This window comes from Canis aureus, chromosome 31, assembly GCF_053574225.1.
Source record: "Canis aureus isolate CA01 chromosome 31, VMU_Caureus_v.1.0, whole genome shotgun sequence".
Lineage (NCBI taxonomy): Eukaryota > Metazoa > Chordata > Mammalia > Carnivora > Canidae > Canis > Canis aureus.
This window is the reverse complement of record NC_135641.1, coordinates 11,596,731-11,613,734: the sequence shown is the minus strand read 5'-3', so window position 1 is coordinate 11,613,734 and position 17,004 is coordinate 11,596,731. Positions and strand designations below refer to the sequence as shown.

Here is a 17,004-nt window from a genome sequence, read left to right as displayed (position 1 = left end):
TAAATGTATTTGTATTTCTTTTGAATAGTTAGGATTACCAGCTGAGAACGTATTTCATGACAGTGTGAGCTACTGCAGGGTGTGAGAGCATCATGCTGTACTTGGCACTAAAATACATGATTGGTCAACTTTTGTTAGGATGTCTTTATAAGAAAAGGATGCATCCAGGTGCTGCCTGTTTGGGTACAGGTAGTACAAAAAATGTTTACCATTTGCCAAGTTCTCTTTAAGAAACAAAACTTGCCTATTCCTTTCATTGTTTAAAACTGTATCTATATAAAAACCTTTTATCTTGGAGAGAAGTTGGAAGATGAGGGTGCTTTGATGTGTGCTTGTCGAGGTGTGTGCTTGTCGAGGTTTATCTAAGTCCTGGATTAGAGATGCCTCAGGAACTGTAAGTCACTTGCCTACTGGCAAGTGGCCCTTAGTAGAAAGCCCCCACCATGCCCTCTTGGGGCTCTGCCATTTGTCCCGTGGTGTTGGCTTCTTGATGAGAACAAGGTGGTAGTTGTCTCTGACCAGGTATGCTGGTTTGGATGTAGAGGCCAGGCCAGGCTGGGGAGCAGGAATATCTTCATGAGGGAGTTAGCGTGTTGTGGAGGCATGGGCTCCTTCTGAAACACTTTGTGGTAAGTTCTTTGGGAAAGCATTTTGTTTTTCTGTCTTCTTGACCATCATGCCTGGTGGTCTTGGTGATCTCCAGGAGTTGCTGTCATCCCCTGCTGCCCATCCCTGTCACATGTGTATCCTGGGCAGTTTGCCACCAGGTGTGTGTTTCAGGACCTAGATGAGGTGTGCACTCTGTATTCTACTAGGAGTTTTAAACCTTCGATTAGACATCACTTGTTTTTGGTAAGGGAACATCCTTTTACATTCCTTAGAGGCTGAAGGAAACAAAGTCTTGCCTTTTGTTCCTGGAAGAACATGGGCTTTGTGTGGGGGTAGGAGGAAGTGTGGTCTGTATGGCTGCTGGGGCAGCTTTAATGAGGCTGGTTTTGAGCACCTTGTGGTGATAAGTCTTTTTGATGAGAATCCTTTCAAAATAGCTGCTTCTCTGGTTTTATAGGGAAGTGTTTTTTTTGGCTCTGTTTTTATTTTTTAAATTGTCTTAGTGAATACCCAAAGTAGAATTGTTCAAGAGAAACAACATCAGCACAACATAAAATTGAAAAACTGGCTTTGAAGTTACTCTGTTTTCAGAAATTCTTTCAAACGTAATTTGGGGACCTGGAGGCACCCCTGGGGGCGCAGGGACTTAGCCAGCTTCTCCTCCTGGAGCCCAGGACTTCCCGTAATTAGTGGCTGATGCTGAGTCTGGCCAGGAGGGCTGGGCAGAGGTGAGCAGTAGCTCTTTTCGGGGGCGGGCAGGTGGAGCACGGGGCTTGGGTTCAAGGGACTGATGAAGTCGACATTGGCAAAAATCCCTTCTCTTCTCATTTTTAAAGTGTGGGGTTCATGATCTCTCAGCCCTTTGGTGAGTTAGGAAAAAAACCCTCTGTACAGCATAGGAAACATTTTGAGCCAGACTGTGGTGAATGTTGGCCATTAAAGCATAGTTTTTTTCAATTAAATCTTTGCAGGTACCAATAATAAAACTCACAGACCAGGAGACTGAAGTTAAAGTCGACATCAGCTTTAACATGGAGACTGGGGTCCGGGCAGCGGAGCTCATCAAGAATTACATGAAGGTGCAGTTGTCAGCGAGTTAGCACTCACTGTAAAATTAGGGAACCTGTCGTGTCGGGTGTCTCATGAAACTAAACTGATAGTTTAGTCTTTAATGATAAAGACTATACAATTGAGTTGTTTATCATACAATATTGTTTCTAGAGATGCTTTGAAATTCTTTAGCTGTTTCCTTGGCTAACCATAAAGCTGAGTGATTTTTAGAGAGCTTTCTCACTATTACAAAATGACTCTCCCTAGAGCTCAGTGTGCCTGATTTGTGAGTTTAGTTTATTGCAAGTGGAATGCATCACAATGTAGTTTTTGCTTGCTTTGGATCGTCTCCGTGCCCAAGGGTGGGGTAGTGGACTTATTCACTGAGCCAACCAGGTGCGTGGTCCAGTTGAACAGCTGGTCTTGCCCTCCTATTTTAGGGAAAGTGGTAAAATCCCTATAGAGGTAACCCCAGGGTCATAATCTGGATAGTGCCTTTTCCCACAGGTTCAGGGACCTTGCTCCTTCAGTTTTTCCCTAACCCTGCAGCAGCAGGCTTGTCTGAAGGATCATTTCTGTGCCCAGCAGAACACAAGAGCCTCAGAAGCTTCCAGTGCCCTGCCCCTCCCCTCTTTACCAGCCTCTCTCCGTTTCCTCGTTACCTTCACCCTGCTCTCCGTGTTCTTCTGGTGTTGTCCTTCTGCCCCACGAGCTGCTCACCTCCCCACCACCCTGGTGTCTCCTCTCATGGGGGCCTCTGGGCATGGGGATCTTGTGCATTGCCTCCAGGACCTTCCTGGCTCACTGCCCCATCCCCTCCTCTGCTTCCTGTCGCAGAGCAAGCTAGGCCATGGGAAGTAATTTGAAGGAATACACTCATTCATTCTTCCTGAGCTCCTCTTTGTTTGGGGATTCTTCACGTAAGCTTCCTCATCTCCTCCCTGCTTAATTGTGACCTGGGGTGTGGCTCCCAGTGGGGTCTTAGCAAGCCCCTCACATAACTAACTCTCAGGCCCCTGAAAGTTGAGGATGATTGGCTTTAGAGCCTTCCAGGTGTCAAGAGGATGGAGTAAGCTTTTCTTTCTACTATGGGAAATTTGCTATGTGAGAAATCTTTCAAGGTATATTAACAATTAACAGAAAAATTTTTCTTTTGGAATTTACAGAAATATTCATTGCTGCCTTACTTGATTTTAGTATTGAAACAGTTCCTCCTGCAGAGGGACCTGAATGAAGTTTTTACTGGTGGAATTAGCTCATACAGCCTAATTTTAATGGCCATTAGCTTTCTACAGGTGAGTGTGCGTTCTCTTTAGAGACCTTGATACTGAGACTTAAATTGAAACACATTCTTCCTTGACGTTGTGAAGCCGTTGCTTCATGGATTCCAGCAGTCCTTGCTCTCTCTCCACTCTTCTGTTTTGGTTTAGTGGAAACTGACTTCTGATTATCATAATAAAACTATTTTGGTCAATACTTACTCCTTTTTCTCCTTTATAGCTTGCTTTTGAGTTTGAACGGTTTGAGGAAGGGTGGGCTCTCCTGGTCCTGTCCATAAGGGGTACACCAGTCTGAACTGAGGACCCTGTACATGTAGAGACTTTCATGCCTTGATGGACAATTAAAAAAAACCTGATTTTTTGTTTACTGACTGATAAAAAATTTGTCTCAGAAGAAAATTTGGATACTATATATGACAAAAAATACAAATTGCTAAAGAGAGAGCCTTTCTTCTCAGATTGACAAGAAATAAATATTTTGTCTTAAATTTTATATTGCCCTTTGTTGAGAAGCTTAGAACAGCTGTCAATAGAAAACCTGCCTGTATGTGTTAAATGCTGTGGTGTTGATGAACCATACTTACATATTTTAATATATTAAGTAGTTCCTAAGTGAACGGAAACAGTAACTACCCCATTTATATTTTCTTGAATGAAGAAATTCAAGCTTTGTTTTTCACACAGTCTTCCCTGTATACTCTAGCTGTTCTTCCAGGTGTGTATCATTAATTTTGTATTTTGATTATGCTTAGGGTTTAGAATTTGGCCAATTTCCTCACCATTGATATGGCTGATGGAAGTAGTGGTTTCGCCATCTTTCATTATTTTGACTTCCATGGCCCGTCTTTGCCAGAGAATCTCGAAGAATAGTGAAGATGGAACCCCACACCTGTTTTTTTACAGTTTCTTATGGTTTAATCACGTTGCTTTGCCTTCCACGTTTTCCTCTGTGAAGTTATCTTGGTGCCATTCTCCCCTAGTTTTTGGACATTATTTTGAACTAAAATACAACCTGCTCTTTCCTCATGTTTTCCTGATTGGAACTGTTTTAGTAGCCTTGCTATCATGTCTGCTGCTTGTTCCTGTGGCGCCAGGCCCCGGGCTCAGTGCCTCCTGGCCCCTCACCCCTGGGGTCCTGGCAGCAGTCCTCTGACCCCACGGAAGGCCACACGTAGCATGGCTGGGCTGGCCGCTGACCTCTCCATGCCCCTTGCCCATCCTGCCTCAGAGCTGTGCCTTTCTTGGCTAACTAAGGTAAGAGAGCCCAGCCTTGTGCTGGCAGCTCTCACGTGTTTGATTTTGGCTAGAAGGCTGGCAGGAAGGGAGTAAGGTAAGGCAAAACTCAGAATGCTGCCCTTGAGCCTCTGGCACATGCAGATCCTCAGAAGCTGAAGTTCTTGGGAACCCTAAAGTACTTATAGTAAGCGTCAGGAGATGCTTCTCCTCAGGGAGTTGTATGTTGTATGTTTTCAGGCTTTGTGCTTCCGTCAGGAACTGTGCTTTCCCCTGGACATGACTGTCCGGATCCACACCTGCACTGTCCAGTAGAAGTTCCTACGTGGCCAGCAGGGTGGCCACGATCCACACGTGCTTACTGAGCACTTGCCATGTGGCTAGTAAATGCAGCTTTTTAAAGTAATTTGCTTTAATTAATTGAAATATAAACACTCGCCTATGGCCTGTGGCTGTTGTAATGGGCAGTGCAGGTCTGCTGGTGGGCCTCTTGGGTTGGAAACAGATCCATAGACAGCAGCTTAGGTTCAAAACAAGTCCGTTACCTGCTTAAAGAAACCATGGCACCAAATGGGAGGCTGGCGCTAATCTGTGTGACAAGCAGGGATGTAAATTTGGTGTAAATATTATGACACAATACTAATCACCTGTACACAGTTAAAATTAACCTTTCCACACGCTGTTTGTCACACTATGACACTGTTCAGTCTAACACTGCCCTCTATGGGTTGTCTTTTGCAATAATGGGATTAAGGTTAGACTTACCATTTACCATCTAGATGACTTTATATTGCGGAGAACGTGGTCTGCTTATGGATCAATTTTTGGTAACTTGTGGTTACTCAGATGTCTGTGTTAGTAGGAAGACCCTCAAGGGATTATTAATTTTGGAGAATTAAAGTATAATAAAAAATTCAGATTAGAAGGTTTTATTTTTTTTGAACGCTACATCAACAAAGACACTCCAGGCTATTTTGCCTGTAGTGTCCTCACAGAGCTGGTGACTAAGCAGGTGCCACAGATAGCCTGTCCTTGGAGAGACCACTAGGTAGCAGATTGCATGCGGTCTTCTTTAGAAAATGACTTGAATCCAAATTGTGGATCTGTCGCTTTTACAGTTGCATCCAAGAATTGATGCCCGGAGAGCTGATGAAAACCTTGGAATGCTTCTTGTAGAATTTTTTGAACTCTACGGAAGAAATTTTAATTACTTGAAAACTGGTATTAGAATAAAAGAAGGAGGTGCCTATATCGCCAAAGAAGAGATCATGAAAGCCATGACCAGTGGATACAGACCATCGATGCTGTGCATTGAGGACCCTCTGCTGCCTGGTAAGGGCGCCTTGCTCCTCACTTGCTGTGAGCCAGGGGACGTGGCCGGCGCAGGGTGCAAGGAAGGGGGTGGGTACCTACTATCCCTGCAGCCAAGGGTGGCTCATCTCTCATGATGTGGGGTCCCACAGTCCTTACAGTTAATGGGGACACCTTCAGAAGTCTTTCTTTAATGCTCCTAATTGATTTCTTATAAAGTTGGAATTTTGTTTACATCTCATAATTAACCAGAAAAATGTAGAAAATGAAAATTAAGGAAAAGAGCTTATTTTTTTTTCTGATTGGGAAAGTATTTGTCACATATTCATCATAAACCATTCACTTCTGAGAAGTATGTCACATAGAAAAGCAAAGTGTGTCCTAATCCTCTTGCATTCCCCGGATGTGTATTTCTCCAGTTCTTCTCTACAAGGATATTAATATTTTTATTGCAATCTTTATTAAGTGGATCACGTAATACAGTTTTTCGGCTTGTGTTTTCAATTAACCACAAATCCTAGCCCCCTTCCCTGTGTGTAAGGCATGTTCCATTGCGAGGATTGCTGCATTGACTGTCTCAAGGTGGTCTGTGGTCTCCCCGGTGTTAGTCCATCAGCTTAGTGAGGGGTGCTTGTTCCCCTTCCTTTAGGGACAGTCTTTTTAGTCTTTGCCGATCTGATAGAGCCGTGCAACATACATGTTCATTTAGTTTACATTTCTTAAATGATGAGTGAGGTGAAGCAAATTTTTATTTATCCATTCCACAAATGTTTATTGAGCATCTATTAGGTGAGACACTGTTCTTACTGTTGGTGATAAAGTCAGTGACGGACAGGTGACAGAAAAGGTGGTGGAGAATGTCCGCTCCAGGTACACTGCCCTTGTATTTCTGTTGTGCGAGTTCACATGCTCTGTCCATCTGTCTCTGTCCATCTGTCTGCCGACTGTTTCCTGGTGACTTTGTGAGATCCTGCGTGTGTTAGGGAAGCCTCCTTGTTGTCATGCTGTACATTTTCTCCCCAGTTTGTCCCTTGCATCTGTATTTGCTATTTTTCACTGTTCAGTTCCTATATGTATATTTTAATGTCCTCAAATTTAGTGATTTGTTTTGTTTCATGGCTGCTGGAATGTGAAATTCACTTCTTAAAAATCTTGTGACAGGAAACCTCCTGACTGTTCTGTTGTTGATAAATGACAGGACTTCGGCCATGCTTCTTCAGAAGGGCTTTCCCTGGCAGCAGAGGAACATGTTTTCACATCTGTTTGTCTGTGTTCGATCAGTGAAGTTGGAGGGATTTCCAGTGTCTTCAGTGTCTGTTTAAATGTACTTGAAAGATGAAAGCCCACATTATTGCTGGATTGTACTATCAAATCTAGAAAAGATAAAATTCCAGAGCTTAGAATGGCTCCTAAAAATCCTGCTCACTTGAATTGTGAAGAATGTATATGTGAGTTAAAATTCCAAACTGTGCTGTTATAAAAAGTTAAGTTCCTCGACTGGGGCTCACTTGGTGACTTCAGTGATGGCTTCATCTGATTTGCCACCTGTCTGGTCCTTAAAACGGGAGCGGTCAGCCCTGGAATGTCCTACCCTAAAGGACTTGCTTCCCGCAGGTCCCAGTGCTAACTGAGCTGCGAGGTGCCCTGGCCAGGTGCCCGCCGCAGTGCGCGCGCTTGGTCAGCGCGGCTGGGTCTCACAGAGGCTGCCGCCCTGGCTTTCTGGTGTGTTCACCACCTCGGGAGTCACCAGACTTCAAGAACTGTCACTCTGTCTCTGTGAATGACATCTCATGGAGGTGGACCCGGATCTGAGGCTGCAGGTCAGGCCCCGTGGCCGTCGGGAGATTTCCCAGGTGCCTGCTGCAGCCCCGCTGATGTGGTCTGGGAGCGTGTCCGCAGCGAGGGCCCGCTTCAGGATAGCTTACGTGAGCAGATCAGAAACATCTGGATAAAGGGCCCGGCATCTGCAGAGTCATACAGCCGCCTTTCTGTTTCAGGAAATGATGTTGGCCGCAGTTCCTATGGGGCCATGCAGGTGAAGCAGGTGTTTGACTACGCTTACATTGTTCTCAGTCACGCAGTGTCGCCCCTCGCGAGGTCCTACCCCAACAGAGACTCTGAAAGGTAACTCACGCCCCGGGTCGCTGTGCTGGGCTCCCAGCCCCCGTGGCATGGCAATTCCAGGCCTCAGCCTCTGCGCAGCTGGCACCACTTACCTGTCACGGGCTTCAGGAAGTGTGTTAGAGGATGTGCCGGCACGTGCTAGCTGGACGTGGAGCTACTGATAAGGAGGCCTTGCGGGCATTTGAGGTGGCCATGTTTGGTTCATCCGTGGCTGAGCACTGAAAATTTCTTCTTTGGGGAGTTGACCGTTTCTTCAGGGTATTTTATTGGGGAAGTGATTTCTGGCCTTTTAACGCTTTGGAATGTGCTGCTTTCTCTTCAGGCCGTCCTCACGGTGCACATGTCGCGTTCTAAGTGAGTGCTCGTGGGTCCACAGGCCCCACCCCGCCTCTCCTGCAAACTCATCCCTCACTCTGCATCACAGCACACTTTTGCAGTGTACCCTTCTGTTGGTAGTGAGAAATACTTGCAGAGTGGTTGGGAGGTGGTGGGATTGGGGGGCGGAGGGAGGGAGTGAAGGGGGCGGGCAGTGGAAAGGAAGAATAATCAGATGGTGGGAAGTGGTTGTCTACACAGTGCAGCATGGTGCTTCTGAGGCCTGGCACCCCTCTGCCCGCTCACAGTGCTTCCCAGCAGGGTGGTGGGCCCTGTGCTGGGTGCTTGGAGTCTTGGCACCCACCACGTGCCTGTGCCAGACCTTCAAGAGTGTTGGGCAGGGGCGGGGGATGCTCCCCTGCTCAGGCCCTGGGTTGAAACAGTCTTTCGAAGTAGCTAGCTGTAGGTTCAAGGATGTGTGTGGGAGGGAACCCACTTCTACATTGTGAGCTCAGAGCACATTTGGGCTCAAGCATCAGAAATTATATGTATTTTATAGAATTATTTTAGCTTTTTTCCTCTTTCACTTGGCAAAGTGATATGTTGTTAAAAATACAAAAGAACTGGTCAGAAGGGTTCGTGGGCTCCGTAGTAGCTCTGCGGCACGTTGATTCCCCGCTGTGTCCCTTTGCAGTACTCTAGGAAGAATCATCAAAGTGACTCAGGAAGTGATCGACTACCGGCGGTGGATCAAGGAAAAGTGGGGCGGCAAGGCCCCCCCGGCGCCCGAGCTTGGTGAGTGCCCATCTGGTCATTACTCCTGACCTTCTGACACCTTGACGTGGTAGTGTCTCTTTGTCCCTCAATGCTAATCCTTCACACTAAGGAAACACTGCATTTTCTCTAAGAGTTTACAGCTGGGAGATTTAGGCCAGTGGGAGTACAACGCATGCCACACATGGACTTTAATGTTTCTTCTAGTAATTACATGAAAAATGCGAAGAGAAACTCAGGTGAAATTCATTTTAATGTATTTTATTCAATTTTGTGTTCAAAATAGTAACATTTCACCATGTAATCAGCATAAACAAGTTTGGAGAGATTTTGCCCCCATTCTGGCACTGGGCCTTTGAGACCACGGGTCCTTGCTGCACATCCTGCCCTAGTTTCTCCAGAAACGTGCACTGGGTTTACATTTTGTTAAGATTTACAGTTGAAAACTGTTGATGTATCCAGGTTGTTCTAGGCACATTTGAAGGTTTTCCAATAACTGAAACAAAAATAATTTTAAAAATTAAGTAAAATTAGAAATTCAGTTTGTCAGTCTGGCTAGCAGCATGTCCAGTCAGTGGCAGCTGTGGCTGGAGGCTGTCCGGTGGGGTGTGCACATCCGTCCTACGGTAAGGGACTCAGCCAGGCTGTTTTCCCCACAGATAACAGGATCAAGATAAAAGAGCGAATCAGTGCATGTGATGGGGATCAGCCGCAGCGCCGAGACCCGGAGTCCCCCTACAGCCAGCGCCTGACCCTGTCTCTGCCCAGCCCCCAGCTGCTCTCGTCCGGCTCCTCTGCCTCCTCTGTGTCTTCGCTTTCTGGAAGTGACATTGTGAGTGTGCGTGCTGGGGAAACATCCATGGTGGGTGTTGAACCTCTACTGACGTGCTCATTTCTCTCCCTTCCGTGTGTGTGTGTGTGGGGGCACCCCAAGACTGCACCGAGGGGTCCCCGCTGTGCCTCGAGTGTCAGCTGGCAGTCAGAGACTCCGTCCCTGGGGCCTGGGAGCAGCTGTGCCGCTCATGGTACAGCTGTGGGAGACTTCCTTGGATAGTTGTTGTAAACACTTGTTTGGAGCTGAAACATTGAAGTGAGGGGTCTGTCCTGTGTCACTTGAACGTTCTTGGGTTTTGGGAGGACTTGAAGCAGCAGATATGGCCGCGTGCTCGTGACCACACTGCAGACACTGCTTTCCTAACTGAGAAGCAGTGCACCTCTGTGCAGCTCTCCCTCTTACTGTTTCCACTCACAGGATTCTGACACACCACCCTGCACAACGCCCAATGTTTACCAGTTCAGTCTACAGGCGCCAACTCCTCTGCTGGCCAGCTTACCCACCGCCTTGCCCATGCCGAGTGGCAAACCTCAGTCCGCTACTTCCAGAACGTTGGTCATGACAACTAACACTCAGGTACATGGCTGGCTGGCCCCCCTCCTGGAGATGGGCCCCTGGGAGCCACGTCTGAGCTGTGACAGCTGCTCCAGGAGTAGCCGATACTTTGGATTAGAAATAGATCTTTGGAAATCTTTGGAAGGTACATTTCTGTCTTGCAGGACATGCTTGTCCTTTTTTGGGCCTGTAGCATGTAATTCCTGTCATTCTGTAAAAGACCGTGTCCCCGAGGTCCTCCCTGCCCAGTGAGGGTCTCTGAGCTCACGAGCACTGAAGGGGCTTTAGACAAAGTCCAGGGTGAGCATCTGACCCCAGTGTGACATGTCCAGGACAGGTTGAAGATCAAATGCTGGTGCCCTGGTCTCATAGGTCACTTTGCTAACAGCCAGTGAGATTAAAGCTAAGATTGCTCATATTTTAAGCCAAGGCTCAAGGCCCACTTTCTCATTTTATTTCTAAACTGCAAACTTGACTTTCTAGTGTAGTAACTAAGGAAACACCCACCATACAGCATCATGGGCGCTCTCTCCCATGAAGCTCACCAAGAGATGAAGTGCCTCACTCGGGATGAAATGGGCACTGAATGCTGGGGACACCAGGGGGCTCTTTCTGGTGCTGCGGTGCCCGGGGGGAGCCAAGCCCCCACCGAGGAGAGGGCCTATGTGCTACAGCCCCAGCGGGGTCTTAGGTAAAGCGTAAGGAAGGCTCCCTGCATGTGCTCTATAGCCCCTGTTGCCCTGCAGCTGCTTGGTCAGCCCCCCTGGAGCACCATCTGGGAGACCCCAGCTCCTGTGGTATCACTGCTCTCAGAGCGGGGGCCACAGTTAGTCTAGATGTGAGCAGTGCGGTTCTTGGGGGCCTGAGAGGGCTTTACACCGGCACCCGTGTGCCAGTGGGCACCGTAATGCAGAGATAGATGTCGTCCAGGACCAGAGGGGCAGAGGAAGCAGGGTTACCAGCCTTACCCCGCATCTCTCCACGGGCCTGTGTTGTGGTGCGGGGGTGGGAGGGGGGTGGTGGCCACGCTTCTGTTCTTTCCAGAGATCGAGGGATGAGTGTTAGTCTGAGGACTGATTTATTGAGTTGTTGCTTGGTCTTCAATGAATAATGACACTTTATGACTTGGTTACTTTCTATTGTAATTGCTGTATGAGAACGTAGAATGTTTCTGATGCAAAACAGAATCCTGTCGGGTTGTAGTAAAATGCAAACTAACCGAAAGCAGTGCCCTCCATTGGCGGGCTTGGCGTGGGGACTGTTGACCTCTGTCCACTCGATGTCTCACTGACGTCTCTGGTCGTTCTGTTCCTAGACCAGGTTTACAATACCTCCGCCGACCCTAGGAGTGGCCCCCGTCCCTTGCAGACAAGTCAGCGTTGAAGGGACTCCAGCATTGAAAGCCGTTCACCACATGTCTTCCCCGGCCATTCCGTCCGCCTCCCCCAATCCTCTTTCCAGCCCTCACCTGTACCACAAGGTAGGCCTCCCCCCGCCTGGGCTCCCCGCACTCTCTGCCAGGCACAGGGCTCCGCAGAGATGTGTTTTGAAATAGAATTTGTTTTCTCATCATTTAGCTTCATTTTTGCTTTTCTCTGTGGTGCATAGGGTTTAAAAGTGTTATTTTAAATGTCATACGGTTTAGCATCACTCTTCATTTTTCCATTGAACTTGTTAGCATAAAACTAAAGTTCGAAATAAGGTTCAAAGTGAAGAATATTTTATTTTCACATTTATCTATTGAATTAATTTATATGCCAGCTACCTTGGTTTTCAAGAAGCAAATGACACCATCAGGAACAAATGCTGGTGTGACCCGGTGCGCAGTGTCACCGGGCCCATGGGGTTTCGCCCCCTCCCCCTTCTCTGGGGCGCTGTAGGGCAGAGGGGGGCGAGGCCTGCTGCCGGGGCCTGCACCTGGGGTCCCCACGAATGCACTTGCCTGCTCCCTTGTGGCTTCTCTAAGTCCAGATTCTGCACAGGAGAAGCTGTTCTGTAGGAGGAAAACAGGTTGTTACTCGTTTCCTGTGCTCTCGAAGGGTCCGAGTATTTCCGAGAACTGTGATGGACCATGCAGGTTCTGAGGGCGCATGTTTTCCCTCAGGTGCTGATGGTATCGGGGACGCTGACCTCCAGTACTTCAGACGGTTCCTCTGCTATTTATCTGATCGTTTTTTGCCAGTAAATTTTTAATGCTTAAGGGTTGGCTCTTTGAAGCTGTGTCATTAAGTCCTACTGTTACTCTTATTTGGAGCTAAGTAATAGAACGTTCCTCCTCGGATCTGCCCCTCCTGTCACCATGGGGTTTTCAGTGCCCTGCCAGGCATATCACGCCGGCCTGCTGGAAACACTCAGGGGGAGGTGATGACTTTGCAAACAGGAGCTCGAGCACCAGCCTGCTGGACGTTGGAATTCCTGCAGGTGTTTCCAGAACATCAGAGCTGAGGTGGGGGAAAGAAAACAAGGGCCCGTCTTAGTTCTGTGGACTCATAGGACCAGTTAGAAGTGTGATGCTCACGTCTGCGGATGTGTGCATGTGTGCTTTGATCCAGGTGTACGGCCTCTACCTCGGTGGGTCACTGAGTGGGCAGGGTATTTGCCATGTCACGCGTGGTGGCAACCGTGACCTGTAAGCATGGCTTGCTCTGAGCTCCTTCACATTAAATGTCATGCAGATGCTGCACTTGCATTGGGGACGGGACCACTTTGTGTGAGCCCTGGGCAGCCTCTGTACACAGTCCCTCTCCACAGGCCGGGCCTTGTCTCTGGGGAGGAGGGTAGGGACATAACTCAGGGACACTGAGGCTCGCTGCCCAGCGGTGGGGGCGAGGTGGGGGGGGGGGCCCCACCAGGGTCTCCAGCGCCACCTCCAGCATCACTGTCCCTCTCTGTCTCGTTAGCAGCACAGCGGCATGAAGCTGTCCATGAAAGGCTCGCACAACCACAGCCAGGGGGGCACGTACGGCTCTGTTGGCAGCGGAGGCGTGCGGCCCCCGGTGGGCAACCGTGGACACCACCAGTACAACCGCACCGGCTGGAGGAGGAAAAAACACACACACACGAGGGACAGCCTGCCCGTCAGTCTGAGCAGATAATGGCCCCTGAGGGCGCCGCCTGGCCCCCCGCTCTTCCACAGACTAGCGCCCCGCCGGGACCTGAGACCAGCATCCAGCACGTGGGCCCGGGCCCCGGGGGCCGCCCGCCGCTGATCACTCTGCATGTTCCTTGTGTGGTGGTCACGTCCATCTTAAAGAACAGCTCCTTGTGCTCATCTGTGAAGCCTTATTAAACATGGACGCAGTTTTCTGCCTTCCCGGATCCTTCCTCCGTGCCCGGTCAGGTCTGGACCGGGAACCGCAGGGACGGGACGCAGGCCTCGGCGCTTCTCAGCAGCCAGTCTGGTTCCTTCGCGGTTTGGGTGTTTTCGTGTCACGTCCGCCAGAGCAACAGAGATCAGCCCCCGTTCTCGTTCCTTCCCCAGTGGGTAGGGTTGGGAGGTCGCCATTGTGTCACTGCCCTCACGTTTTGTTTCAGATTTCAGAACTGTTTTTCTATGTAAATATTGAAAACTTATGGTTTGTGCAATATCAGATATTTTTATTTAATTCATATTTTCACATAAGTTATATTTAAGGGAGGAGGTTTTTTAAACAAGCTTAGATCCTTTCCCGAGTCGCATTTTCTAAGTTGGGTTCATCGTGTCGGCTGGTTGAGGAGCACCGCTACCAACACCGTGAGTGACGGGCTCGGGGTTTATTTTTGTGTTTTTCCTGTGGTCAGACACAAGGCCTCCGAGTTCGTGGCGGGGTGGGGCGGGCGGGCGGGCGGGCGGGGGGCGCTTCCTTGCAGGGGGCTCGGCTCCCCGGCCTTCTGACCAGCTGCCCGCGGCCCTGCCGGCCGGCCTGTCTGCTGTCTCGCTCTGACCGCAGAGCTTTCACGTTTTGGTTTTCGGTTCTTTTAAAGTAGACAACAAATCCAGCGTTTAAAGTGCCAGAAGTATAACTTTCTAAGGGGACGAAGGGTTGTCACATTATAAAATCTTAAAAAAAAAAAACAAAAAACAAAAATGTGAAGTTGAAGTGCTCAGTCCGTGTCAGTCACAGAGCCTGTTGTAAGGACGAGGCCGGTGAGTACCCGTCCGGACAAGGGCGCCCAGATTTAGGAATGTGGAGAAAGGAATTATGTTGATTCCGTTGAGGAATCTGTATAGCAGTATGTGTTCGTTCTGTTAAGAGCAAATCTACGAGAAGTACTTCAGCTGCTCATTGCACCGGGGGGGAGTATTTTTACCGTATGGCAGGAGAGCACAGCCCAGGGATGGGCCGGGGCAGCTGGCGCCCGACCGCAGAGGCGTACAGGAATACTATGCAAGTGTAGTCCGCCATGACAACCACTGTCTTTGTTACCTTTTTTTGAACAAGAATATATCCATCCTGCCTAACCCTGAGTTTTTGGAGCACCACAGTTGTCCTGGGTGTGAGTTGCATCTCATAGGTCATCTGACTCCCCATTTTTGAAATGGGGGGTTCTGGCCCTGCTGAACACTACAGGTAGGTCGGTCTTTGAAGTCCACTAGTGGAGAGTGTCGCGTTGAGAGACTGAACTACCATGACGCCTGGTTGATGTGCAGAGTGGGGAGCTCTGGAGTGCGGACTGAGGGCCAGGTCCAGCCAGGACGCCTCTGATGCGCCCGTGGCTGGCCTCCGCCCCGGGACCGGTCCCCCGGCGCCGTTGGGAGCTGCGAGCTGCGGCTGCGGCTGCGGGTTCTCCAGGGGCATTCCAGAATAGAGTAGCACATGTTGTCTGCAGTTCTTGATTGAAAGTTATCAAAAATATTTAAAGATATTTAAATTGTGAATCTATTGATAAAGAAATATTTATAAAAACTGATACGTAGGCCTGTACTAATCTCCACGCATTAGCAATATTGACTCACCCTACATTAAGGAACCCCCTGCGGGGCGAGTGTCCCATGGGGTGTGCATTTTAAAGCTCGATTCACAGACACAGGCGCCATGCTCCATCCCCGTCATGGTGAACCGAATGAATTGGCCTGGCTACCACTGTGGTCACGCACTACAGGTTGAACAAAACGATATCATGTTTCGATTTTTTTTTGTGTGTAGACAACAATGTGGAAGCTAAAATTGACATATTTTTATGTAAAGTTTTTCTATTCTTTGATTTTTAATAAACTTTGGAAACCAGGTGGTGTTTGGAGTGTGTGCTTTCCTTTCAAGGGGAAGGGCAGCTTCTACCATTTAATGTTCTTGAACCTTCTAAATAGAGCCATTTAAAGTAATGTTACGGTCGGCTTAGGAAATTCAGGATCTAGCTGAGGTTGCAGGCTTTGTACAGAAGAATCACAGCTGACACCCCTTGTTTGCCCTCACGTTCTGTGCCCGGGGGGTCACTCACGTCACTGACATGACACTATTGACGTGCCGTTCCTGAGAAGCCAGCTGCGGGATACTGCACCAGTGAGACTCTCCAGGGAAACCATGCCTTCTACATCTGGCTTACATCAAATTAGATCACTTAAAAATAACAAAAACATTTTTTTTGTTTGAGAGATGGAGAGCGTGGGCGGGGGAGGCGTGGACACCCTACTGAGCAGGGAGCCTGATCGGGGGCTCGATCCCAGGACCCTGAGTTGATGACCTGAGCTGAAGGCAGACGCTTCACGACAGCCACCCAGGTGCCCCTGAGAGTAACCCATTGTAAACAGCCAAGCAATCAAAAGTAGCTTAGAATGTAACATACTTAGAATTTGTGAGGAAGTATCTAAAAACTCACAGAGCAGTGAGTGATGGGAGGACATGCCTCGCCTGCCGCCCAGAGTGTGTGCTGGAATGCTCCACCACGGAGCCTGGGACAACCCTTGTTCATCTGCTTCTGCAAGGGTGTCGGGAGTGCTCCTAGCAGGTGCTGCCCTGAGGACACAAGGCCCTTTCCACAAAGACAGGGCTGCTGAAGACCCCACAGAGCAGGAAACAACAAATGTGCCAGGTGTCAGTGCTCTGAACAGTGTTGGAGGCAGAGTGACAGAGTGTCTATGAGTGGGACACTGGGAAGGCCTTGAGCTGGGGCTGAGTGGCCCACGGGAGCTGGCACGGTGGTGGCACAGCAACAAGGCCCGATGGCTGGGAGCAGGTGCAGAAGCAGAGGCTGGAGGGAGGTGAGCCGGGACGGGAAAGCAGGGGGTTTCTATGTCCCCATGGCCACTTACGGGAGGATGGACTGTTGGCGGGTGGTCCTGGGGAGCGGCGACTGCCACGGGAGGGCCCTGGTGGGCTGGGGCTGCCAAGGCCCCCTGATGGGCTGGCCAGGTGGGAGGGCAGTGCCCCGGCCCCGGTGGCTGGCGGCCCACAGCCCTCTGGATGGCACCACGGGCAGGAGCCCCAGGCCTCCGGAAGGAGTCCATTGAGTAGGTAAGTCACACCTGTGAGCTGGAGCCCCAGGGAGGGGGAGACCGCGTTACCTGCAGTGTCACCCCATCTGCTCAGGGGAGGCGAGAGGGTCCCTGTGTTCCCGCTGGGCTGTCGGGAGGTGCCCAGCATGGCCGCTCGCCGCGCACGCCGCCCATGCTCGGCTTCAGGGTGGTCACCTGCAGGTCGCAGTGGTCCCCAGCCACGGGGGGTCCGAGGGTTCGGCCGCGGCCCGGGACGTCCTCGCAGCTTGATCCTGGGCCTGGGCGCCAAGCTGCAGGGGCACGCGGGAAGTGGCGACGTCCCGGTGTGGACAGGCCAGTGCACGTGTGCACATTTACGCTTCCGTCGCCCTGTCGCCTCGACGTCCTTGGAGCGTCCAACCTGCGAAGCCTGGGCCAGTCCTCAGGTAACAGACGAGCGCCGGGAGCTGATGGAGGAGGGGAAGCGGCTGCTGAATATCCCGCGCTCGGGCTGGTTCTCTATCCCC

General features: G+C 49.8%; 1 protein-coding gene across 2 annotated transcripts in view; it reads left to right on the top strand.

Annotated features, from left to right (window-relative positions):
- The window catches only part of TENT4A (terminal nucleotidyltransferase 4A), a 43,649-nt gene extending 28,355 nt beyond the window's left edge, over nt 1-15,294 (top strand). The window contains exons 5-13 of one of the 2 annotated variants that reach the window (XM_077879624.1): nt 1,581-1,688; nt 2,826-2,954; nt 5,291-5,504; nt 7,481-7,607; nt 8,617-8,717; nt 9,356-9,528; nt 9,949-10,107; nt 11,402-11,566; nt 12,990-15,294. In XM_077879624.1, the coding sequence (XP_077735750.1) occupies nt 1,581-1,688; nt 2,826-2,954; nt 5,291-5,504; nt 7,481-7,607; nt 8,617-8,717; nt 9,356-9,528; nt 9,949-10,107; nt 11,402-11,566; nt 12,990-13,181 (1,368 nt within the window). In that variant the 3' untranslated portion in view covers nt 13,182-15,294. Of the gene's footprint in view, nt 1-1,580; nt 1,689-2,825; nt 2,955-5,290; nt 5,505-7,480; nt 7,608-8,616; nt 8,718-9,355; nt 9,529-9,948; nt 10,108-11,401; nt 11,567-12,986 lie in introns of both variants that reach the window. The other variant, XM_077879623.1, reaches the window with a different exon arrangement.
- Nucleotides 15,295-17,004: the final 1,710 nt, after the last annotated feature.